This window comes from Canis lupus, chromosome 22 (assembly GCF_048164855.1).
Source record: "Canis lupus baileyi chromosome 22, mCanLup2.hap1, whole genome shotgun sequence".
Taxonomy (NCBI): Eukaryota; Metazoa; Chordata; class Mammalia; order Carnivora; family Canidae; genus Canis; species Canis lupus.
This window is the reverse complement of record NC_132859.1, coordinates 23,627,984-23,653,948: the sequence shown is the minus strand read 5'-3', so window position 1 is coordinate 23,653,948 and position 25,965 is coordinate 23,627,984. Positions and strand designations below refer to the sequence as shown.

At 38.7% G+C, this 25,965-nt stretch overlaps 1 protein-coding gene across 3 annotated transcripts in view; it reads right to left on the bottom strand.

Annotated features, from left to right (window-relative positions):
- The window catches only part of CPNE4 (copine 4), a 665,006-nt gene that overhangs the window by 322,999 nt on the left and 316,042 nt on the right, over positions 1 to 25,965 (bottom strand). For all 3 annotated transcript variants that reach the window (XM_072792768.1, XM_072792769.1, XM_072792770.1), the window contains one exon: positions 5,288 to 5,468. In XM_072792768.1, the coding sequence (XP_072648869.1) occupies positions 5,288 to 5,468 (181 nt within the window). The remainder of the gene's footprint in view (positions 1 to 5,287; positions 5,469 to 25,965) is intronic.

Sequence of the window (25,965 nt, the reverse complement as noted above, 5' to 3'; positions counted from 1 at the left end):
TATTACTAACAATTATTACTACAAACAACCCATCAAAGCACATGATTTATATAACATGTTTCCATGGAATTGATCCAAGGGTAATTAGTTCTCAGAATTACTTGGAGCTTCCTATGAAGGAACTCAATAGCTATGCATTAAAAATAAATGTAGAAATGTAATTGAGGTGATCGGAGCAGCATCCTAAAAACGTGGGAATAATTTGGCTTTTTCCAATGAAGACAAGTTGCCAGGATTTATAGGATTTCTGCCAAAGGCCATGGCATTGTGGCCTTAGCTCTGCTTCATGGAGGACACCCAATGTGCCCAGGGGATAAAGCATGTGCTCCAGGAAACTGAATAAATGTCTTTAGTTCTCAGGGTCCTTGTCTTTTGAATCCCTGAGAAGTGTTAATTTTTCCCACTTGGCTATGATGTTTAGTTCCAAAAGTTAGTGAATATATCAGTATTCACCAGAAGGTAGGAGGAAATTATTTCCACTCTTCATTGGAAAATGAGATATGATCTAAATACACACCATCACACTGTACTGCACCATATACTTTTGCCATTATGTGACCAGGAGTGGGTGCAAGGAGGATTTTTTTTTTAATGGGTATGGTCTCAAATTAGGGAAATTAAATCGTAAGTCTAAAACTCTCAGTTTGGAATGCATTTCCAACCTACAAGTATTCTTTTCCTTCCTTTCTGATAGTAAAACCATGGCCACTAAAGAAATACCGAAAGTTTTACCCAACGAGAACACCATCCTGTCTCCATATTCTGGAAGGAAACAAAAGTATCCTCTCCAACTTCTCACTCCTCATTATATTCATCCCAATCTCTGCTGGTCTACAAAGAGCAAGAGTCTCTTGTGCATTTCAAGACCAATTGGTTTCCAATATTTCAAAGACAGATTTATCCTCATTGACCCTTAATACTATTAACAGCACAGAAGGTCAGACTGTAGGTCTTTTTGAGTCTAAAAATCAGGTTTACAGTTTCATGATCACTTCAGAGGCCAATGTTCTTTTCTAGGGCTAACAGGCTACAGCCAATTAAAAAAACAAACAGCTCCTCTCCATATGGAAAGACCATCTAAAGGCACTTCTAACTATTGTAGTAATAATCTCAGCTGTAAACCAGGGCAAAATGGGCCCTCTCCCTGCTGTGATTCCATTACAAAAGCACAGGCCAGCAATCACTATAAAAAAGAAATGTCAATCCCTAGTTACTATCTCCCCCAAAACCACTTAAATTTAAAATTAAGAGCCTACCATAACATTTTTACAAACTCCCTTTCCTCTTCTTCCCAGCCCAGCCAAATTCTCTAGCACATCAGAGACTCTGGAACCACTCTATTTATATTAACCCTTAAATTAATTAAATTAAATATTTTAAAATCTTAGTTCCTCGGTTATACTATCTATCTTTCAAGTGCTCAGTAGCTACATGTGGCTAGTGGCTACCTTACTTGATGGCACAGATGGAGAACATTTCTATCATTACAGGGAGTTCCACTGGACAGTGCTGATCTAGAGAGAGACTCTTTTGCCAAACTTTAAAATTCCCTCTGGGGTATGCCTGGGTGGCTCAGTGGTTGGGCGTCTGCCTTTGGCTCAGGGTATGATCCTGATCGAGTCCTGCATCGGGCTCCTTGCATGAAGCCTGCTTCTCCCTCTGCCTGTATCTCTGCCTCTCTCTCTCTCTCTGTCTCTCATGAATAAATAAGTAAAATCTTTAGAAAATAAAAAATAAAATTCCCTCTGAAAGATAAGCTCACCTTGCTTTTTTCTCATCCTGACCCTGCCTCCCAATAATCTCTTCATTATGCAAATCAGCTTCGCCTCTCTTTTTTTTTTTTTCTTCAGTTAGGCAATTACTAGACTTCTCCATAAAAAAAGACATGGGCAGAGCCAACATGAATTCTCTTCTGCAAAGCTTTCTTTCAGTTCTGAAACTGTGTACATAGAAATCTCTCTGTAAATCCAGACATGTTGGAAGGGCTAGACATAGGAAAATGTATGCCTCAAGAAATGATATCCCAGTGCACTGTCCATGTTTGCTAGCCTTCATGGAACCTAGATAGTAGAAGCCAAATGGTTTATTTTTTTATGATTTTATTTATTTATTCATGAGAGACACAGAAAGAGAAGGAGGCAGAGACACAGGCAGAGGGAGAAGCGGGCTCCATGCGGGGAGCCCGATGTGGGACTCAATCCCAGGACTCTAAAATCATGCCCTGGAGGGCACTAAACCGCTGAGCCACCCAGGGTTCCCAAAGCCACATGGTTTAAATGGACTGTCAGATGCTTTTAACTCGTAGCACAGGTGTGCTTCTAACTCTCAGCATAAGACCACTTGCTGAATTTGTACTGCAAAGTAGGTGTTAGCACTAAACAAATATGCATTACTTGCTGAGAGGGTAAATTATTATCTAAGTTACCATGAGCTGTCAAAGGTTTATGTGCTGGTCGTTTACCTCTTGGCTCTCAAGTGTATTTCTATACCCTTTCCCTGTAAACCTTGTCAACAGGCTTCCATCACAGTTTGGTCAGTGGGAGGCACTAACGGGGTACATGAGAGCAACATGCAGGCAGATGCTGGGGTAACCTCATCTCCCTTTCAGATCACATTTACAGCATCATCTGCATCTCCTTTATCTTCCTGGCTCCCACCAGACAGGCCCCCTTACATGGATCCAGCTTGTGCTAGATGGCTCTTTGGTTCTGGCCCTACTATCTCCCTCTTTGGCCCCTCTTGCCCAGTTGGTGTGCTGGTAAATGTTTAACACTTGGTTCTGGGTGGGAGGTGAGCCCTGATTTGAAATATTTGCCAATGCTTGTGTTGTAAATACCCACATCAAAACTGCTTGCAAAGTTCCGAATACTTAAGAATCCGCTTTCACAAGCCTATACAAGCTGGCCTCAACACACTATTGCCCCACCCTAAGGCTTTTGTCATTAATGCCTGGGTTCCCTCAGTGTCCCTATTTACTTTCTCAGCATTTCTAACTCCTTTACTACTAATTACCTGAATTAAATACTTTATGAGCTGCCTGGCATTGGCTATGTTTTTGTTTTGTTTTTTGTTTTTTTTACTGTATCCTGAATGTATACTGCTAAGAGTGTAAAGTATATTACAGAAGTGTTTCTCCAAGTGCCAGATTATAAATCGGCCTATCACTATGTATGCTGGAAGTTCAGCTGACAGTATTGTTTTTAAAAGTAAAGCTTTTTAAATGAAGGAAGCAGCAGTGAGTCAATTTACATCAGGGAGCAAGTTTCTTGTCTGTGCACTGTAACAGAGTTTGTGAACCGGTGGCTGTGTGCAGACCATCCTTTGAGTAACACTTACATAATAGAGCACTCTAGAAAAGCAACATAGCAATACATACCAAAAGCCCCCAAAGTTTCCTATCCTTTGTACCAGTTCTTCCACTTTGATAATGTCTCCTAAGAACTCATTCAAAAAGGAGGGAAAAGCCTTATACATAAAAATGATCACTGCAGTTTAAAATAGGGTATTTTTGGAAGCAACTTCAAAGTGAAAAAACAGGAAAACTATTAAATAAATTCATGGGATATTATGCAACTTTTAAAATTATTATTATGAATATTACAGCAATACAGAAAAACATACTACTAGGTAATAAAATAAGGAAAGAAAATTTTATATGCCTGATAAGAATCATGTAAGACTATGAATGCCAGGGGCACCTGGATGGCTCAGTTGGTTAAGGGTCTGCCTTTGGCTCAAGTCATGGTCAGTCTCCTAGATGGAGCCCTGCTTTGGGGTTCCCTGATCAGCAGGGAGTCTGCTTCTCTCTCTCCCTCTGCCCTCCCTCCATCCCTGCTCATGCTCTCTTCTCTTGCTCTATCTCTCCCAAATAAATAAATTTTTTTTAAAAATTTAAAATTTAAAAAAAGAATATGAATGCCAGAAGGGAGAGCCATATATACAAATAATAGTAGACTAATGTAAAGATGGCATTAGGAGATGAATTTCTTTCTCATTTCTTTCCTCTAATTTTCAAGGTGTGCTTTTTTTTCTAATGCAGGCTGCCATTTCATTTTGTGAAATAAAAAACAGAAAACAATAAAACAACAAAGTCAGTGAGACTGTTTAGAAGGGAAAAAAGATATTACGCATTAAGACACCTATGAATGCTGTTTTATGTTGACAATATAAGCCCTTGATAAGTCTGAAGTTAAAGACTCCCAAACTGCTCATCTGTCCTGCATTCCCCCATCCAAGTTGCCTCCACCTGAGTTTCATCTGCTCATTCATCAAACATGCTGCCTCTCAGGTCTTTTGAACCTTCTTTCTTCTGTGGGATGGAAGACTTTACCCACTAGAAGAGCATCTTCCAGCTATTTGCAAACAAGTGGGAGAAGTACTAAAGACTCGAGGATTTGGTTGTAAGGGATCCAAAGCAAGTAGCTGTCTACTGTTGCTCTGCACAGAATGGCTTCAAATCCCTTCTCCAAATTCCACAGAGTACCTGGTTCCCTGTGAGATGATAACTACTACTTCCCGGGCTGCACCTCTTGTTCCTCCCTATCTCACCATTCACCTCAGAATGGAGCTTTATAACATTGCTCACTCAGACAAGTTACCTAAAAGCAAAAAGGAAAAATCAAAACCAAACATTTAAAAAAACAGTCCTCATCCAATCTGTTTTGACTTTTAAATCAATGAACAAAAGCCAACTGCGGAATCAACCTGCAATATTGCCACACAAACCACCAAGACCACCCCGGTGTCCACCATCAAAGATAAAATAGCAAGACAGAGCTCAGGCTCTGGAGTCCAACAGCCTGAGGGTAAATGTGAGAGTTTTCCATTCAGGAGCTGAATGATCTTGGGAAAATCCTTAACCTTTCTGCATTTCCTCACCTGCCTCTCTGTTCCTCAGAGGATTATTGTGAGGATCGGCTAGTTATTTTACCTAAAGTACTTAGAATAGTACCTGACCCTTGATGAGCACCCAATAGAATGTAGCTAATATTAAGTTTTCACTCCAAAAAAAAAAAAAAAATGTTGCATGATGTGGCCTCTGTAAGGCAGTCCTTCCCCAGGGATCACTAAGTCCATAATGAGCACAAAGATTAAGGGTAAATGTCAAAATATCCAGGGCATTAAAACCGCTGCATCAAAACATCATGGTACAAACAGAAATACAGTCATATTCAGTTCAAGAATTTTCCTTCTCATCAAAATAAACCACTTGAAGACAGGAAATGCAAAAATATTTTTGAATCAATCCCCCAGTCATGCTTCTGTCCATTTCCTTGGACATGCCTACCTCAAACCACTGCCCGTGGGACTGCATTTTGAGGATGACACAGGGGTCTGGTTTGGAAAGAGCATCTCTGTCAGAAATGCCTTTGCATGCCACACGCAGCTCAACTTTGGTCAGGCAGGGGCTGTTAAAGATTCCCAGCGTATTGGCAGCTGACTCATAAATGTTGCTCATCTTCTTCATTCTGTTTTAGGCAAGAAAAAGGGAAAAAGGTCAATCACCATGGTATTTGTCAAAGGAGAAAGCCTTCCAATTACCTTTCAAGATATTGTTCAACAAACAATTTCAAATCCTGAATGTATTTATTATTTCACTTTCCACCATCGTGGGACAGTTCCAGTGAAACAAACAAATGAACAAACAGAACCAAAGAAATGACAAGAACCCCCACAGGTGCTGGTGTGCTTGGCTAAGGCTACTTTTCTATATGCTTTGCATGCATTAGCACAGTAAAATTTTCAGTTTGTGAAATAAAATTAATGAATTACTGTAAACTGTAATCCAGCTCTACATTAAGTGCATGGTTTGTGGGAAATTTTACAGATTTATTGGCTAATCAATTTAATCACAGTTCAAGTTTCTAAGACTCCCTAAAAATCCAGTTCTTCTCTTCCTTCTATGTGATGACACAGAGAATGGTTTCCTACCTGAAAACACTGTCCAAAAATCCCTTTCCTAACCCTGGCCCACCCTCTCCAGATGCCAACCACCTCCAGGAAAGAGACCCAGAATCTGATTTTCTGCCCCAAATGTGGAAGTCCATCCTCAGCTTTCTTCCCTTTTACCTGCCACATTAGAATTCAGAACCCAAAGGGGGAAGTAGGGGTGCCTGGGTGGCTCAGTTGGTAAAGCGTCTGCCTTAGGCTTAGGTCATGATCCCAGGGTTCTGGGATAGAGCTCGGAGTTGGGCCACCTGCTCAGTGGGGAATCTGCTTCTCCCTCTGCCCCAACCCCATCTCTCTCTTTCTTTTTCTCTCAAATAAATAATCTTTAAAATGGGGGGGGGGGGGGGGTAGGGGGAAGACAGGAAAGACATGGCCTCTGATTCTGAATTCATGGCAAAAGCAGCCACAATAAGCATTGTAGGCCCCTTCCCATCTCCACATGATAACCTTTACAGTAACACTTTGTATCACGGAGGCCTGGACTATGGGGATCCCCCTGAGGTCACCAACACTCTCCTCCTTCTCTGAGGAGGACTGGACCTGTAATGACATTGGAAGATTCTCTCAGAAGTGAAATTCAATATCCTCCTCATGGAATTCAGTTCCTTGTAGAGTCCCTAGGAAAATGGCAATGACTTCCTCAATCTCACATAGTATCAGGGCCCTAGAGTGGAATTTCTTCATCTGCAAAGTGAGGGTGATCCCTCTCTTCCCTCCCTTCTCCATAAATATTCAGTGAGTTTCCCCTTGGTACGAAGCACCATACTATGTTCAAGTACACAATACCATCTCTTTCATAAGGTGATAGGTGTGCCTCAGCATTACACACTACACACACTACACACACACACACACACACATACACCAAATGGTCTCTCCAAACTTAGCTGCTAGCTCCATGCCAAAACCAAGCCTTTTCCAATCTGACAATGCCACTCTCTCATGGCAGATATCGCCCAACCTTCTCTCCCAATGCCTTCACAAAGCTCTCCACTCTTGCTTTCCATTGTTCTTTCACTTTCGTTCCTTCCTTCTTTCTTTTCTATTTTCTCTCTCTTCTCCTTCCTTCCTCCCCTCCTTTTTTTTTCCCATTCCAACTCTCCAGTGCCCTATTTATCTAATTATTGTGAACATAGGTTTTTCCCTATAAATACTGAAGGGAAATTGTAGTGACTGCCACAAAGTTATGTCCTCAAATAGGAATGGACAAGCTATGTCCTCTGTGTCAAATCTGGCTCACCCCCTGTTTGGGTAAGTAAAGTTTTACTGGAACACAAGCGAGCTCACTCATTTATGTACTGTGTGTGGTTGCTTTCACTACAACTGCAGAATTGAGTAGTTGCAACGGAGACTGAATGGCCTGCAAAGCTTAAAATATTCACCATACGGCCCTCTTTAGAAAATGTTTTCCAAGCTCTACTCTTAAATATCAGGTAAGGGCAGTTTACAGTTGGGAAAAAGTTGCAATTCTACTTTAGTATCTGTTATGGGGTCAGTTTGAGGATGAAACTTGCTCTATGCTCAACCATACTGAACATTAACAGGTATTTGAGGACATTCTTCTCTACATATGGGAAAAATCAGCACAGAAAGAACTGGCACCTTACCCATGTCACACAATTATTCTAATCACAGAGCTAGGGCCAGAATGCCTGTTTTCTAGCCCCTAGCCCAATGGTATTTTTAACACATGTAATATCTTTAGCCAGAGAATTATTTGAATCTATCAAGGAACAGTGGATAAAATATCCCTGATTTATTTCAACCTCCAGACAGAATCATACTTTCCTTCTATTTTTGAATAATTTTTTCTTAGAGAATCTATTTTTAGAGCAATTTTGCATTCACAGCAAAATTGAGATGGTACAGAGATTTACCATATGACCCCCTTTTCCCACACCTGCATATTCTCCCCATCATCAAAGTACCCAAGAATATATCTGTTACAATTGATGAACCTACACTGACACATTATTGTCAACCAAAGTCCGTAGTTTATATTAGGGTTCACTCTTGGTATTGTCCATTCTACAGGTGTAGACAAACATATAATGGCATGTAGCTACCATCATAGTATCCTACAAAGTAGTTTCATTGCCCTAAAAATCCTCTTTGTTTTGCCTAGTCATCCCTCCCTTCCCCATTACCCCTGGCAACCACTGATCTTTTTACTGTCTCCATAGTTTTGCCTTTCCCCAGAATGTCATATAGTTGGAATCATAAAGTGTATAGCCTTTTCAGATTGGCTCCTTTCATCCCTCTGCTTTCTTGACCCATTGACTCTTTCTATAGAACACAAGCTTTTTCTACAGAATGAGACATCTTCTCCAATGTCTAGTCTTAATTATGAGGTATAATGGAAAAAAAGATTTCATCAAGGAGACATAGAGTTCCTTCTAGGTTCAAATTCCAGCTTCTCCACTCACTAAGCATGTGACCGTGAGCAGGGTACTTAATTTCTCTCATAGTTATACCTGTCCTGAAGAGTTACTATGATGAGCAGATAAAATAATGTATGTAAGGTGATTAGCACTGTGCCAGGTATAAAGTAGCTGCTCCAAAAGTGGAGCTATTATTATTATAATCTGACTGCTCTCAACATTAAATAATTCATTTTCCCACGGCCAACTGGAACTCTTTTAGAATTCCCACTATTACTTTAAGATCAGAGTTTTACTAGACCCTTTAAATGTATTGTCTTTCCAGCCCACACCTTCCAGGCATAGCACCCTCCACTGAAGCACACAGCCACCTCTCAGATCAGTAGCTTGAAGATTAATACACATTAACTGATAACTCTCACATAATCACAAGGCAGTTAGTAAAACAATGGTAACAATCTCATCACTGTGCCAAAAGCTGTCCAAAATTTTTTAACTATTAAGCTTCGTAAAATATGCACATAATTTATGTATATAATTATTAATGATATATCCTATAAGTGTACATAGTATTCAGAGTTATTTATTAGTTGGTAGAAAATTTAAATAGTTTATAAATGAATAAACAAATGAAATGGGGCCCATGCTCAGAGGTTTTTTTTTTTTTTTCACCAATGAGGTACATGATCCAGAAATTTTATGAATCATTCCTTTAGGCAATGGGAAACACTTGGAAGATTTAAAGCTGGGAAAATGGACATGAGGAAATAAGCATTTGATAAAGACCAATATGGTATCAATATGATGGTTGGACTGAAGAAGAGAAAAAGTCAGAGATTATCTAAAGGCAGCTATGCTGGTCATTACCCTTCCTCATTGATTCTTCTCCCTTCTTCTCCTGCTTAGGGACCTAAAAGGCTGGCCTCTTTTGACTGCCAGCTCATTGTTGGCTACTTTCCTATTGTTATGGTCTGAATATTTGTGTGCCACCCCAAATTCAGACATTGAAATCCTAACCTCCAAAGGTGATAGTATTAGTAGTTGGGGACATTGGGGTGATAAGGTCATGAGGGTGGAATCCTTATGAATGAAATTGGTACTTTTATAAAACAGATTCCACAGAGCTCCTTAGGCCTTTCCACCATGTGAAGATACAATGAGAAGTCAGTAACCCAGAAGAGGACCCTCACCTGACCATGCTGATCTTGAAGGCCACCCTAATATTGAACTTTCAGACTCCAGAACTGTGAGAAATAAATTTCCATTGTTTGTAAGCCAAATCTATGGTGCTTTTTTTGCACCATAGATAGAAGCTCAGACAAAGACACCTGTTGGGTTGAAGGGAGGCAGAGCCAGAGAAGGGAGGAAGGAGAAAAGAATAGATTTCTTCCTAGATCCTACCTTGTCCCTTAGCAGTGGCAAGTCCCTACATGACTCTGGTACTGTCAGGCAATTCTGTCTCCAAGGTTCTAACTCTCACTGTACTTTGGTAATACTGTTTCCTCCTTTTGCTTCATCACATCTATGGGTAGTATTAGCTTCCTACAAGTCTTAAGTTGGGCATCATAGAGGCAGAGCCTAAAAAAGGAATCTAGATGCATTTGATTAACTGAACAGAGGATAGAAAGTGAAGGAAACAAGAAGGTAGTCTCAGCAGAGGTCCAGCTTCAGCACGGTTCCAAGGAGGGCTCTCTAGCATGGAATGTGCCATGGGTTTGTTCACCTTAAGTAAAGAGGTCTGGCCTGTTATAACCCAGGTCAGTCAGTCTTGCTTGGGTAGAGAAAGCATAACTTCTTAATTTTGGTACTCACGCCCCTGGCTGAGAGCAGTCAATTCTTCAGAAAAGAGATAGCTATAAGCCATTAATGGCCAACTCTCATCACTTTTGGGGGATGGATCTACTAAATTGATAAAGGGATTTGGGCAGAGTATCAACACGTCTATTTCACCACAGTAGTTACTCTCTGGAGATTATATATATATATATATATAATTTTGCTTTATTTTTTTCCTTTAGGTCATACACTATGCCCCACAGCATCTCCAATAATGTTCATCTTGATAATGTTTGTAGACTGGTGATGAAACCAATATAAACCTTCAATTCAAATGAGGGGTGGGGAATAGAGTATAGAAGAGAAATATAGAGATGGTAAAGATAGATCTCCTAACTTTTCACAATTATGCCTAGGTCCTAGCTTACCTTCATGTGCATGCACAAATGAAAGCCCTGACCAGATATCCTGGAGTTCATGAGTTCTCCAGCTGCCCACAGAGAACAGTAGCCCTGACCTTGACTTTGGAGGTGGTGCATAGGCCAGTGAAGTCAAATTGTTTGGCTTTGGTCCAGCTGAAGCTCACCACTGAAAGGTGATCACAAAATATGGCTCTGTCAGCGAGTGATCAGCTACCTCCAGCTCCAGATAAGTGAAGTAAACAACTAATTTCACACTCTGTTAGAGAACAGGATTAATATGACCAGATTATCAATACATTTTCTGAGGCCTATTTAAATCCTCTTTGTTGCCTTTCACACAATACCCTGGTTTCACAGAGACTAATGTCTGCTGAGAATTATTTTGATGAAAGCTGACTTTTGGCCAATTTTAGAAGCAAATTATAATTGTCCTTTCACTCAGATAATTTAAGTTACAAAAAAAAAAAAAAAGAAAAAGAAAGAAACACCAACTCCACCACTTCAGCATATCCACACACTCTCTAACAGGACAAACTGATCCTGAAACTTAATTAGGTTCTGAATGAGTTGCAAACAACGCCAAGACAATAGAGAGCTCAAGAGAGAAAAGAATCAGCTTGAGTTCACAGGGGAACCAATTGAGCAGAACTTGTCTTAAAACTGTGTTAAGAATAAGTGCATAATCACTGTTCTGCTTGCTTTGGCATTATTTGGCCTTTTTAAATGTCACAGCATATCCAGGGAAGGCTAGTGTGCATCTGGATGTCTCTATCGCACCATCACACAACATTTCCATCTCTATTCAAGAACTATGTATGGAGCAGCTGCTATGTGCCTTGTGCTGTGCTGAAATCTGGAGGTACTGAGCATTCATTCATTCATTCAGTTGAAGATAAACCAGGTGTTATTCCACTCTGACTCATTAATTTATTTCCTATTCAACATTCCTTGATTTACTTTTAATGGAGAATAATACTCAGAGTGCCTGGCTGGCTCAGTCGTAGAGCATGCGACTATTGATCTTGAGGTTGTAAGTTCAAGTCTCACTTTGGGTGTAGAGATTACTTAAAAATCTTAAAAAAAAAAAAAAAATCTACTCAGGTGGCAAGCACTGTGAGGAACACGTAAAGGATGGAGACATAAATAAGGCAATCCATCTTTCTGAGGGTCCATATTGACTTTGATAGGATCATGAATCACCTAGGGACCTTGTTAAAATATAGTTCCTATTTCAAGAGTCTGGGGTGGGGCTTCAGATTCTGCTCTGGGTCGCTGATCCTACTAGCCTTTGGACCACACTTTGAGTAGCAAAGTTGTTGCATATAAACTAAGCATTTATAAAATAAGACAAACTGTTCCACAGGTTGTTTATCTTAAGATCAGATATTCACAAAAGAGATGCAGAAAGGCACAGAGAATAAGAGTGTGAAGCATTAGAGATAAGAGTACTCATTAGATGGAGTACTACTCATTTGTGGGACTATGGGCAAGTTACTTGGATCCTCTATGCCTCAGTTTTATCATGCGTAAAACAGGATAATAAAAGTCCTTATCTTGTAGAGTTGTCTTGAGAATTAAATGAATTAATCCACAAAACTCCTCAGAAGAGGAACTTCTCTCCCCCTTATCTACAGTGAGCATTCAATAAATGCAAACCATTACTGTCCTTTTTAGAAATTATACAGTAAGTTCAGGTAACATTTATCAAGCTCTTCTGTATCTGCCAAGCACTCGGCATGAAGTCATCCAATCCTCAGGAAAATCCTTCACTTGATCCCCAGAAGAATCCCATGGTCAGGGCTGTTAGGATGCCCATTTCCCAGGAAAGAGACCACAGCACTGAGAAGTGAAACAATTGCATGTGGCTATTTAGGCACAGAGTAGGACAAGGATTTGAACCCAGAACTCCACATCTAGAATTGGGGCTTTTATCCATTCTGCTACACCTGCCTCCCTGTGGGACAGCTACTTAGGAAGACTTAAAACAAGCATAAGACACTTCCCCAAATTTTCTTGACCCACCTGGTTCCTCTAAATGTCAGACTGCAGCTGCCCCTCCCTCCTTCTGTCTACTCCACAAAACCTGCCTCACCCTTCTCTCTCAGGCTTCTAAGCTTTTAGATCTTTTTTTTCTTCTTCTTTCATAGAGAGTCCTTTATTTTGTAAATTAATCTACCCTCTAGGTTTCTCTCCTCTCACAACTTTAATCATTACTTACCCTGTCAGCTCCCACTTTGGCAGTACAAACACCGAATCTTCCCAAGAGGGTGGGAAAGGAAGAAAAGCTGTGAATATTTATATTTTCTATCCTCATCAAGCATATCATTTTCTATAAATCTCTTTTAAAAATAACTTGTTTGCCTAGCCACTAATGTTAACTATACTAATAACCAACTACATATATACTGTTTCATTTAATCCTTGAGACAATCTCTTAAAACAGGAATTGTTAGTCCTATGCTACAGACATAAAAAATGAGATTCATGGTGGTTAAGTAACCTGCCCCAAAGTCATAGCTGGTAAGTGAGAGAACCAGGAATTAAGCCTCAGTCTAATGGACTCCCAAACCTACATATTTGAACATTTCTTATAAAATGATTTACATTCTTCATTTGCTTAACAATTACTTTCTTTCTAGATGATGCAAAGGCAAATTTCAACCCTGTTCCAATCATATATCTCTAAGGCACAGTGTATGCATTAATGAGCTTGTGCTCTAACAGTCTTTAAAAATTCACTTTTCTTTTTTCCCTTACACTCAGGCAGCTCAAGTCATTTTTGCAACTCTGTCACAGTAGCCTAACCCAGCAAGCTGAGAAGTCTGGGAACCCAGTGTCCCTACTCTGATGGTTTCAAACACTGAGCATTTGCTGGATTATGGATGCCCCCAGCAAACCGATATAAAAAACCATGTGAACCACAAAGGGCCATGGTTGAATAAGATTCAAAAATGACAATATGTGTACATGAATGTTTTTCTAGAATATACTATGCCAAATCACTTAAGTGCAGTAAATTATTACTTCAGTCATTTCCTGAGCTTTCTAATTTGAGACAACGGAGGGACTAAAAGAAAAAATCCAGCAGAGATGCTATTTCCTGAAAAACAGCTTTCCTGGGAAAATGTGTATAAGGAATCAGATATATTGATGTTCTAGGAAATTTCAGGCTCACATTTTTGTCTCTAACAGTGAGTCATACAGATGAGATTTTTTTCTAGAAAGCAATTATGTCCATTGCATCACATTCATATTAATTTTATAGCACTCAAATGTCACCCAGTTTTAGGAAAAGAAGTGGATGTATAAATTTAACTGGATAATTATAAAGGCTGATAGAAACCTTTAGAAGTAAAACTTGAACAAAATATCAAAGGAAATCACATGAATGACTATCTCTTCCATGTCACAGTCCTCCTTTTCCTATCATACCAACTATAGTTCCTGAAGGAGAAAGAGCAAATTCAGTGTTGTTCTTTATTATTTTGGCACTGAAATAATTTCCTCCTGTTTCTCAGGCAACTACATTTACCCAGTAGAAACATCAAATCCCAGTCTTACTTTGTTCAGTTATTTTCCCTTTTTAATATAATCATAGGTTCGATTCTTCCATTAATGTCATGTTAACAGGAAGCTGGGGGCTCACAAAATGGATTTGGGTCTTCTGGTCTCATACATGTAGCTAAATTTAAAGGGAAAATGGAGCAAGACTACTTTTATATTCAACAGGAGAAACTAAGACAGCATATGAAGTCAGAAGCCAATTTCCTTGCGAAAGCATGATAACCGATCCACTGATGATCCCTTATCTACTCCTACACCTTCTCATTTAAGACTTGCTTCTGCTTTCAATGACATCCTAGCATTTATATGCTTTTGCTTAGTTGGAAGAGGAAAATATGATGCACTTTGGGAAAAAAAGAAGGGGTTAAGTAGATGACTAGGTGTAAAAGGAAATACAACCTGCAGTTCAGCTCTGCTCAACAGAAATATGTGTAATTATAGAAATGTTTTATATCTATGCTGTCCAATACAGCATACCTACTGAGCACTTCAACTGTGGTTACTGCAGTTGAGAAAGTGAGCTTTTAATTTTATTTCATCTTAATTTAAATTTAAAAAGCCACCTGTGGCTAGTGGCTATCATAATTGACATGTACTAGACATGTATTAGACACACTGTATTACACTACTATTCATAGATTTCTTTTCTCTTTTTTTTTTGTTTCTCCTGAAGACTAAAGCTAAATGGTATTGCTCAAAAATACTTCCCACTATAAATGCAATATCTAAGACCTCACCTTAAAGTGATTCATTAAACAGGACTCTTTTACAAGAGAAATTCAGCTGCCCACTATTTGGTGGAGACAGGATGTGGAAGTGCTGAAAGGACTTAACAGGTCCAAGTTTGGCTCACAGGCTTTCCTCAAGCGCTATTCCAGCTGACTGCCTGTGTTACTGCATGGAAAGAGTGTATAATTAATGATGGTTGCCACCCACATGCATGGCAGGGGTAAGTGGCAGCCTGTGGCTCTTCTACTGGTACTAGGATAGACCTTAAGGAAAATACTGGGGTGAGGATCTCCTTAGAACTTCTTTCTAATGTGGCATTACCTTTAAGTCTGATGTGTAATGTTTCTACTAAAAGTTTCAAAATAGCAGAACATAAGCTTTTTGGTAAATGGCCTTGCTAGAGCAGCTACAGATAAAAACAAAGGAGAGACAAGAATTAGATAGAAATAGCATGTGAACTGAGTATGTTTTTTTTTTTTTTTTTGGGAGTGGAGAACTGCTTGATAGGGAGGACATTTTGAAAAATAATATCATATCTGTCTCAGAGATAGTCATATGACCAGCCCTCATGGACACATGGGTGATACTTTGGGGAAGAGGAAAGCCATGGTGCATGTGGAAGAAGTGGTATCTGCATGTCAGCATTCACACATGGACACACACACACACACATATTCTCTCTCTTTCTCTCTCTCAAACTTTCAGAGGACCAGACTGAAAGGTAGGATAGCTTTTACATACAATGTGAGAAATATATATTCATTGGAATTATTTTATTCTATTTTTTAAAAGATTTTATTTATTTATTCATGAGAGAGAGAGAGGGAGAGAGAGAGAGAGAGAGAGAAAGGCACAGGCAGAGGGAGAAGCAGGCTCCATATAGGGAGCCCGACATGTGACTTGATCCCAGGTCTCCAGGATCAGGCCCTGGGCTGAAGGCAGTGCTAAACCACTGACCCACCCAGGGTGCCCCATTGGAATTATTTTCAAAGGAAACAATCTCTCCACTAGCGCAGAGAAACTCTAGGGGTCCTCTGGTAGCAGGAGGGGATGGTCAAATTGATCAAGTCTATGTACCTGGGCAAGGCTTTATGGGAGACATTATTAGATGAGGAAGAAATTTGAAAGATGCCATGTGTGTGGCAGCTGAGAGTTCTGTGGATTTCCAATCCTCACCAAATGTGAGAAGAATCTGAGCACAGGAAAATCTGCAGGCTCCAGTGTGGGCAGAGACAGACCAGAGAAACAAGTTCTACACATAAAATAATAACAGCCACAGTGATACCAATTATAGCAACTGTTCTTGAATACTTATGTGTCCAGCACTGTGCTCAATGCTTTCAGTCCATCACATTTAATGTTATTCAATGGTTATATTGTTTCAATGGTTATAAAAGGGAACTTGATATTATTTTAATTTTACAGTTGAAAAAACTAAGATTCAGAAAATCTAAGTAAATAACTAGATCACATTACCAAAAGCTGGAAGAAGCAGGATTCAATTAGATTTTTTAAACCTTAACTCCAAAGTTCAGGATTTTTCTTCCATAATTATTGTTGTACACCTTAAGATCCAGGTTTAGATTCTAGTTCTATTTGAGTCCCTCGATGCTGGAAGTCCTAGAGTGTTATATCTCATTCATTCATTTATTCATAAAATATTTACTGAACACTTCAAGTATGTGCTGGAAACCATGCTGGGTACTGGGAGATACAAAGATGAAAAGACCGGATCACTACATTCAAGGAACTCACAGGCAAATGGGGAAGTAGATAAGCAGATATTTCTAATAGATTAATTTGCCTATCATGCCTTCTGCCATATTTCCATTAAGATAGCCATGGAGAAACTCAGAAGCTCACAATAGCACTAGAAAGAAAAAAAAGTAGCCAGGGGAAATTTCCTCTGGCTGTTTTCTACAGAGCACTCTGCTATGGAACTATTGTTCTACTGTATGAGGTATTAATAGGTAGTCACAAAAGAAGTAACTGGAAGATTTTATAACATAAAGTAGTTTCATTACATGGAAGTTTTTTGTCATTAGTACGTGAATGTGCTCTGTGAATCTCAAAAAAAAGGAGATAGGTATGGTGTATAAAGTTTCAAACTTACGTAGTCACAGAAAACTTTCAATGGAATACATCCAGAGATAAAGGATTAGCACAAAAGAAAAACAAAACCAAAGTTTGGAAAAATGAGGTTAAAGGGCAATAAATAGAGGCATATTGCATTTAGGCATAATTTGTTTCCCATGGGAAGTATGGTAATTGGGGGCCTAGACAAGAAAGGATCAGTGAGTGCAGTGTGGAAAGCACTGTCTTTCATGCACCAAACTACACAGAAGAATGGACTCTGAACTTCTGGCTGAGTCAGAGAGCTCTGGCCACAGTCTGACCAACCTATTCCAATAAATACCAACTGAGCTCACCAACTTTAGCCAGTACTAGATATCAAGGTGACCTTTAGACACTCTGATGAGAGGTGGAAGTTAATACTGAGTGGATAGTGAGGAGGATTAATGACACTCCACTTAGATTGCCTACTGGTAAATGCCAGATTGGGCAGATTTTTTTCCCAACCAACTCTGAATGAGTAACCAGAAAATAACAGGAACAGTGATTACATGTGATCTAAGGAAAGGATGGGGATAACTAAACTGTGGTCCATTCATTTGATGGGGGCCAAGGGCAGAATGCTCCAAAAGGGCAAAACAGGCTGCCCTGTGCTGAGCTGAAGGCAATTGACACTCTGCAGGCACAAGAGAAACTTTTGCTCCTTAACCACATGGAAAGATCTGAATTAGGGGTCTCTTCCAGAATAAGGGCAGCAGAGATAAAGTTTATCTGAATGACCCATCTGTATGGCAAGGCAAATATCTGCTCCTCTTATTGCCCTGTGAATCATATTCCCTCCCTCTGAAGTCCCACAGCCCTACCCTTTCCTCCCTAGTTCAGGATGACATATATACTTCATTTTGCCTGTCTTTGGAATTTCCATGTCTTTGTGGATTCCCCCTATGTACAAAATTAAATTTGACTTTCTCAGGTTAATCTGTCTCATGTCTATTCGATTCTCAGTCCAGCTAGAAGGACCTTTGAAGGGGACAGAAAATTCTTGCTCCCGACACCACATAGCAACAAAACTGAAGGACCTATTTTGATACATATCAGCATGGATGAATCTCCTAGACACAGTGTTGAAAAAAATATGCCAGATACAAAAGAGTACATGCTGTCTGGTCCCAATTATATCAAGTTCAAAAACAGACCCAAATACATTATAATGATAGAAATCAGAATAATGGTTACCTTTTGTGGAGGGAATGATGAGAGGGATACAAAAGAGGCTTCTAGGATGCAGAAATATTCTACATCTTGATTTGAGTGTGGATTTTTTGGTAAAAATTCATGGAGCTGTATACTTATGTGAACTCTATGTTTGTTGCACTTGGATAAAATTTTACTTAAAAAATAATAGATGGTATACATAAGACCAACATATTTAATATGGAGTTAAACTTCCCTTCCTAAAGGACTGAGAACCTTAGATTACCTTTAAAATCTAACTAGGTGATCCTTTTAAAGGAAACTATACTAAGTAAATGAATAGATAACCAAGTGAATGAGTGAATGTATGGGTAAAGAAAAATAGACAAACTCCAATTAAGAGAAAGTGGGGATGATAATTATGAGACAAAATAGATTCTAAGGAAACAAACCTTAAGTGAGATAAAAAGAATTATTTCTCTAATTTTCCCAAATCTAGATTCATTGTAATTTATTCCTCATTGCAATCAGCAACTACTAGGTTTGCAGGGGTGCTTGCCAAATTGTTAAACCCAAATTTGGTCACTCCCCTGCTCAACATCCTTCTGTGGTACATAAATTCTGCAGGCTAAAGTCCACATTTCTCATCTTAGAATCACTGACTTTTCCTATCTGCCCATCAAGTATACTATTTACTCTCCAGTCAACTTTAAACTGCTCTATTCTCACTCACTACTCTTTATCACTCATTCAAGTCTTTTTTGTCTATTGGAATGCCCATGGAATTATATTATGTTTATCACACAAAAAAGTCCTGATCACTTAGGCCTCCTTCATGGCCCCATTTTAATCCCCTGATAAAGTTTTCATGACTACCACAATACTCATTAGTCACGCCTTAATTTGTGTTCCTGTGGTCCCCTCACATCAATTATCACCTACGTGTTACAACTATAAGCTATCATGATCCTGGTAGGTAGGGACCAAGGACTGTTCAACAAAAGATGAAAGCAGGATAGACTGGGGGTGAAGCCTCCTCCGCTAGCTGATGACAGGCTGAAGCTCCTCAGTATTTAAAATGTGTGGCTCCAGAAGCTGATAAAGAGATCTCTAGAATCAGAAATAGGGACTCAGGTAGCCAGCCAGGCCCTCAAAATGCCAGATGACTTAGAAATGTAACAAGTACAATCTACTCTGTCATCTTAGAACTAAATATTACATCAGTGTGAGACTCTAAAGCATCCTATCCCAGAGGGCACATCACTTTCATTCTCCTTCCCTCTCTCTCCCTGCATTAAGCTTTTCACTAATACAGCCTGAGACATATTTACACAGTACAGGGCTGAAACAAAAAAATCATGGAGAGTGAGTAACCCAACGATCACAACAAAGGTTTCTTGCTCATGCCTGGGGTACTGACATCACTGTGCCCACATAGTTCATACTCATGGGGCTGCACCAAAGGGCAATAATTTCAATACTGACACTTTTGCCTCTGCATCTCAGAAATCAAATTTTCAAAGAAGAAATGATGTTACTTCTGGGTAGAATTCAATTTAGCCCTACCCAATTCATTCCTACTTCCACCACTACTGGACTAGAACAATTGAGCACATTCCCTAAACTCAGATCCCTCAGGCTCTAGTCTTTATGTTTGTCTATTTCACTGGAGCAAGAAGCCTAGGAAGCAAGCACAGCAAATTCTTTTAATCCTAGACCACTGGAAGAGATGCTCTTAATCAGGAAAACTCTCCTTTCACCCCTAAGATTCCTAAAATTCAACCTGACAACCAATTATCGTGCCTAATACTCTATTACATTCTACGAGGAGCACTGAAATACTAAGACATGATCACTGCCTTTGAAGAACTGTCAGTTTGACTAAGTAGATGAAATATTTTTTCATGGAAGACACTATAGCATGACATTTAAATATGTCACTAAAAAGTACACTTTTTAGTCAGACATCCTGATCTGAACCCTGGATCTATAACTTACTAACCCTATAACTATAGAGGAGATGTACTTGGTTTCCTCATCTGCAAAATGGAACTAATAGAAGGATCTATCTTAGCATTATTGAGGGTTCAGGGAGCAATAATGCAGATATAGACCAGAGATTAAGTGCTAAATAATTGCTATGGTATCATTATTAATGTGAAAACTATTTCTGCAAGTACAATATGATGAATCGCTAAAGTAATTAGCAAGGACAAGACAAATGATAAAACTCAGAAAAGAAACATTTCGGTCTAAAGTGTAGCAAAGAAAGATGAAAATCCATGCTTATCAAAAAGTCTTCTTTATGCCAAGGTGCACTGAACCATCACTACATCATCTATAAAATGGAAGAGACAGGTCTAAAGCTAAACCCAAAGGACTGATCTGAATTTGGAGAGGCTTAGAAAAGAAGAAGGGAAATGTCAATGTATATGTCCAGTCATCAAAAAAATGGCAAGAACATAGAAGTAGCATGCTGTGTCTGGAGGTCATGAGATGCTCAAATGGATAAAAATATCACCTGTGTGGTGCATGATAGATTTGGAAGTGTTAGGAACCAAAGATTTGACTCTGTGTCTTGGCTCTGAGATTTCTTAGTTGTGACATAACTTTTCTGAGCCTTAGCATTCTCATTCTGAAAAAGAAAATTAATATAGCTACCTCCCAGGGCTATCATGAAGATTAGAGCACATGATAGACATAAATGAACCAAGCATAATAACAACACAGGAGATTCTGGTTTCATTTCTCCTATCCTATGGTCCAGAATATAGCAAATGCCCAATGTTCTCCATACTCAAGTGTCAGATCATTGGAGAGAGTTATGATTTATAGATCAATCATTATTATAAATCAAGATTCCAAACTAAAAGTTCATGTTAAGTTATTCATGTATTTTGGTTTGGGTCAAAAACTTAAAACAAATAGGTTCAATTTATACTTGTTCATCAGATGTGTGACATTTTTTGGCAAATTCTGTAAAATAGCTAGCTTTGGGAGCAGTTAAAAATTAGCTAACTTCATTCCTACTTGAAAGTCAAAGTTTAGGGATGCCTAGGTGGCTCAGTGGTTGAGCATCTGCCTTCGACTCATGTCATGATCCCTGGATCCTGGGATCAAGTCCCACATCAGGTTCCCCATGGGGAGCCTGCTTCTCCCTCTGCCTATGTCTTTGCCTCTCTCTGTGTCTCTCATGAATAAATAATTTTTTTTTAAAAAAGCAAAATGTTTTTTAATTTAAAAGCCTGCTGTAAGTAACCTGGCTCTTTTGTGCTAATAGTAGGACTGAAGAAGCATAGATAAAAAGGTGTGTGTGGGGGGATGGGGGGTGGTATAAAAATCTCATCAATATTCCATGTGCTCCTTTAGCACTCTTGCAGTTAGGCAGAGCCATGTGACTGTTTTGAGTAGCACTGCACTTTAGGAAGAAGTACAGAAGAGTTAGTGCATGTCCTTTAGCAGTTCTTCCCCTTGTCATGTTGATCAAAAAAGCCTTTTAGTGAGATACTGGAGTGACAATATCAAAGCACCTGGAGATATCAAATCAACACTAAAAGACAGTAGCCACAGAGAAATATCTGGACTTAAAAAGGACTTTATATAAGTAAGAAATAAACCTTTGGTGTGTTAGGCATTGACATTTGGTTTTGTTGCTACAACATAAACCTAATCTATCCTGAACAATGCAATATCCATGTCAATTTCTTTTCTTCACTCAAAATGTATGAATGTAGTAGGGTTTAATTAAAAAGGAATTGAAAGAAAAAGTAAATGAGAATGTGTACTTGAGAATGTGTACTATCAGAGAAAAGCATCACTCTTTAGGAATGTAGACATGATTTACTACTGACTCTGATTGCCAGACCTATCTCCTAGACTCAGTTAAGGGTATTCCAGAGTAAGTCATCTATAATGAAAACTATAATGACAATCTATAACAACAACTGAGTGTTCTACCAGTGGCTATTCCTAGAATGGCTTTGAAGTAGAAGAAACTCTTGAAATTCAATCCTTACTTTTCATTAATCCATCCCTCAAATTCCACTTCCCTATAACTAGCTACTAAGTACCTGTCCTCCCAGCATTGCAGGGACACTGTCCATTATTTATGACTTCTCCAGGAAGAATTAATTTTCTGTCCATGAGTTTTATCTCTTATGCCTTACATAAGTTGTCAGCCACGTCTTAAAATACAATTTACAGTTTTCTTTTATATAAAGTTTTTCAGAAATTAAAGAAATTCAAGTTCATGGTTTAAAAATGGGAACTATTAAGAAAGCATAAGGAAACAAAAACAAAAAAAAAAAAAAAAGGAAACAAAAACCATTTGTAATTTCATCACCCAGACTTTAAAAACTATTATTATTTTGGCATATTTTATTACAACCATTTTTATGTTTATGAATTTTAAACAGAATCAGAATCTTACTAGCTTTTTGTAGTGCTTTTTTTTAAACACAATGATTCAATAATATCATCCAGTGCTCATCACAACCAATGCACTCCTTAATCCCCATCACCTATTAGCCCATCCCCCCACACCCTTCCCTCTGGTAACTTTTTGTATAGCTTTTTTAACCTAAAGGTATATTAAAGAGTATATCCCATTGTCATAAGTTTTTATAAACTGAGTTTTAATAACTAATATTCCATTATATTGACATGTTAAATTCATTTAAAAACTCAGAACAAATAGGCTCAATTATAATTTAGACTGGTTCATTAGACATGTGGCATTTTGCTCCCAAAATGATGTTCTTTAAAGATATTCCAACAGACTTACATATATATATATCAGTGTCACAAAGTCCAGGTTTACTCCAGACATCAGCTTCATAAAATTATACAGTACCATTCCTTAAAGCAATCTGAAACTTTTGCTTTTTGATCACTGAAGTGAAATTGGGACCATTTCGCTTGTGAGAAGCTGAAAGAAATGTAGAGAACCCAATAGGACCATAGAGGGGTCTAGTAAAAAGATGTCTTAAGTAGATGAGTGGCTTGTGCCAGCCAAGTGCCAGGCCCTAAGGAAAAGGATTCTCATTTTTTTCCAACCTTTTCTTTCTAATTCTCCTCTCTACACCAAGAGTCAGACCCAGAGGCAGAGGACAAAAACACTAAGGGGCCAGATGGCTGCTTCTATTCTCTCAATCTAAATAACCAAAGGGACCCTCCTGACTCTCACATGGTCCAGCTCAATTCAATAGAGTAGGAGACTAGATAGGGATTTGGGTCTATGGTCCACCTGGTGATAGGATTGATTTGCAGTGTCCTCCACATATTACATGTTCCCTGGGGACTGGCCAAGGACACTGGGAAAAAAAAAAAAAAAGTCCTGAACCCATCTCATTAGAACACAATAACAAATAGCCACATGACATGTCCTATTTCCCTTTCATCCGTTAAGTCCTCATTTGTCCTACCCCCTGAACAGCCATTCATCTCCATCCTCACCCCAACTTCCAATCCCCCACCTCCTAACTTTGCAACTTCATTTTACTTGGAATGCCCCTTACTCTTTCAACACACACATCACAATTTCAACTGAAAGATCACCTACTCCAAGAAGTTGACCAGAGATAGCCCTAGGTTAAGTTGGTTGCCCCTCCTCACCACTCTCATAATACTTAGGGTTCATCACTGCACTAGTAAGTAGCTCATTTGATTAAAGTCATTGATTAATTTGCCTGCTTTCTCCACAAAACTGTAAGCTTCATGAAGGCACAGGTCCCCAACCCCCCATCTTTCCATGTGTAAATCCCCATCAGTTGGCACGTCACATAAAAAATAAACTATTAAATGCAAAAAAAGGTTCTGCTTGAGAGGAAAAAAAAAAGATTTTTTTTACCCTTCTACTTGAATAGCAAAAATATATCTTTAGGGATGGGGGGGGGGGGAAATGGGAAGAGGAAGAAGAAAAAATATATTCTTATAATGTGCCCAATGCTATTCTAAAGTACATACATATGTAAGTGGGGCTCTTGCATCAACCACCCAAAGCATGTACTAAGACACTCAACAATGTATAGAATGCAAAACCTTAAGACTATTTGAGCAATTTCCCCAGGGTCACATAGCAAATGTGCACTTGAGCTAATAGACAAGCATAGGCATTCTGACTTTAGGTGATTCATCACCATGTTATCCTACATTTGTTCATAATTTCAGGGAATCTAGGGACATTTGACATGTTTTCTACCTGTCTGGTCAGGAAAGTAAAGAAGTCAGAAATAGGTCTGATCCTTTTATATCTGTAGATGGAGTAAGAAAGAGACTAGTAGAATGTAATAGTCTTCAGATTGTAGGAAATTTCATCTCTAAGTGGCATCCCAGTGCTAAGGAGATTTGCTCAGTTCTGGGGGGTTTCAATAGCAAGTAAACTATTTAATGAAAGAGGGAAAATAATTAGATATCACAGCAGTTAATTATTAGTAGCAAAAATTCTATGATCTATCTAATTGGATTTTTAAAAATACATACACACACAATTACAACTTATTGTATTCAAATTAAATGTTGTTTAATGCAATTTTTAAAAGGTAAATAAGAAGATAGCTAACTAGCCTGAAATGTAGGTTGTCTCCTCTAGGATCTAGAATCAACCATGGAGAATCTTTAGAAATAAGAGGCAGGTATGGATTACAGGTATTAATTTTAAAAACTGTGAGAAGCCCCAAGGGGGACAGGATGAAAAAAAAATTAAGTGTTTTGTCTGCTTCTCCCCCAAGTTAGCATGTGACAAGCACTGAAAAGAAAGACACTTAGCTATTAAATATTTGTTGATTTGAAGCAGAACTACCAGAATAGATGTACCAAGAATTTTAAATGAGTAATAATAATAATGATATTTATAACAAATATATTTTAAAAGATCTGATTAATAACATAAAAGAATTATAATAAGAAGAAACAATTGGAGTTATTACAGGATAAAAACAAAACAAAACAAAACAAAAACATGACTAAAACGAGAAGGTTTTTGAGGAGGGGTAAGAAGAGGAGAAACCAGAGAAGGAAGCTGACATTCCTGGATCTCTATGGACCTTCCCTTGGAGAAGCACACCCTGATTGTAGGTGTAGCCTTTTTAAGCAAGAATTAAACTATTTTAAAGCTCATATATGTAAATCTCACTAGGCAAAATGCCTGGGACTGTTAATCCCATTCCTTGAAACTCAGTCTCCCAATTTTGAATGAGAAATTTTCCATTTCTTTCCTGTTATCTAAAATCCCTTTACTACTCTACAGAAAGGCAATTATTTAAGTCAGGAGTTAAAGGATGGGTCTTAAAGCACACAAGAGAAAGAGGAAACAGCACACGGAGAAAATAGAGAAGGTTGAGCAAAGGAATGGAGGTTGAGGTGGTAAGAGGTTGAGGTTGAAGTGGTGGGAGGTGAGGGCACAGCACTGAGTGATCCATGTGATTAGAGATGGTAGAGAAGAGAGAGCAGACTGAACTGAAGTACTGGGCATGCCTTGCAACTAACAAGAGCTAGGGTCATTTACTGAACATTTATTAGGTTTCAGCAATTTTGCCTCACAATTTACTTTCTATATTAAATCTTTTTTTTTTTTTCTCATTGAAATCTCACAACAAACTTACAGGCATTTATTATTCCTATTTTACAGATGGAGAAACTGAAGCTCAGAGAATCTTATTTCTTTTTATTTTATCTTTTTAAGATTTTATTTACTTATTCATGAGAGACACAGAGACAGAGGCAGAGGGAGAAGCAGGCTCCCTGTGGGGAGCCTAATATGGGACTCAATCCCAGGACCCTGGGATCACACCCGGAGCCAAAGACAGATGCTCAACCGCTGAGCCACCCAGGTGTCCTGAGAATCTTATTTCCTTGTTTGCTTTTTAGTTATTTTATTT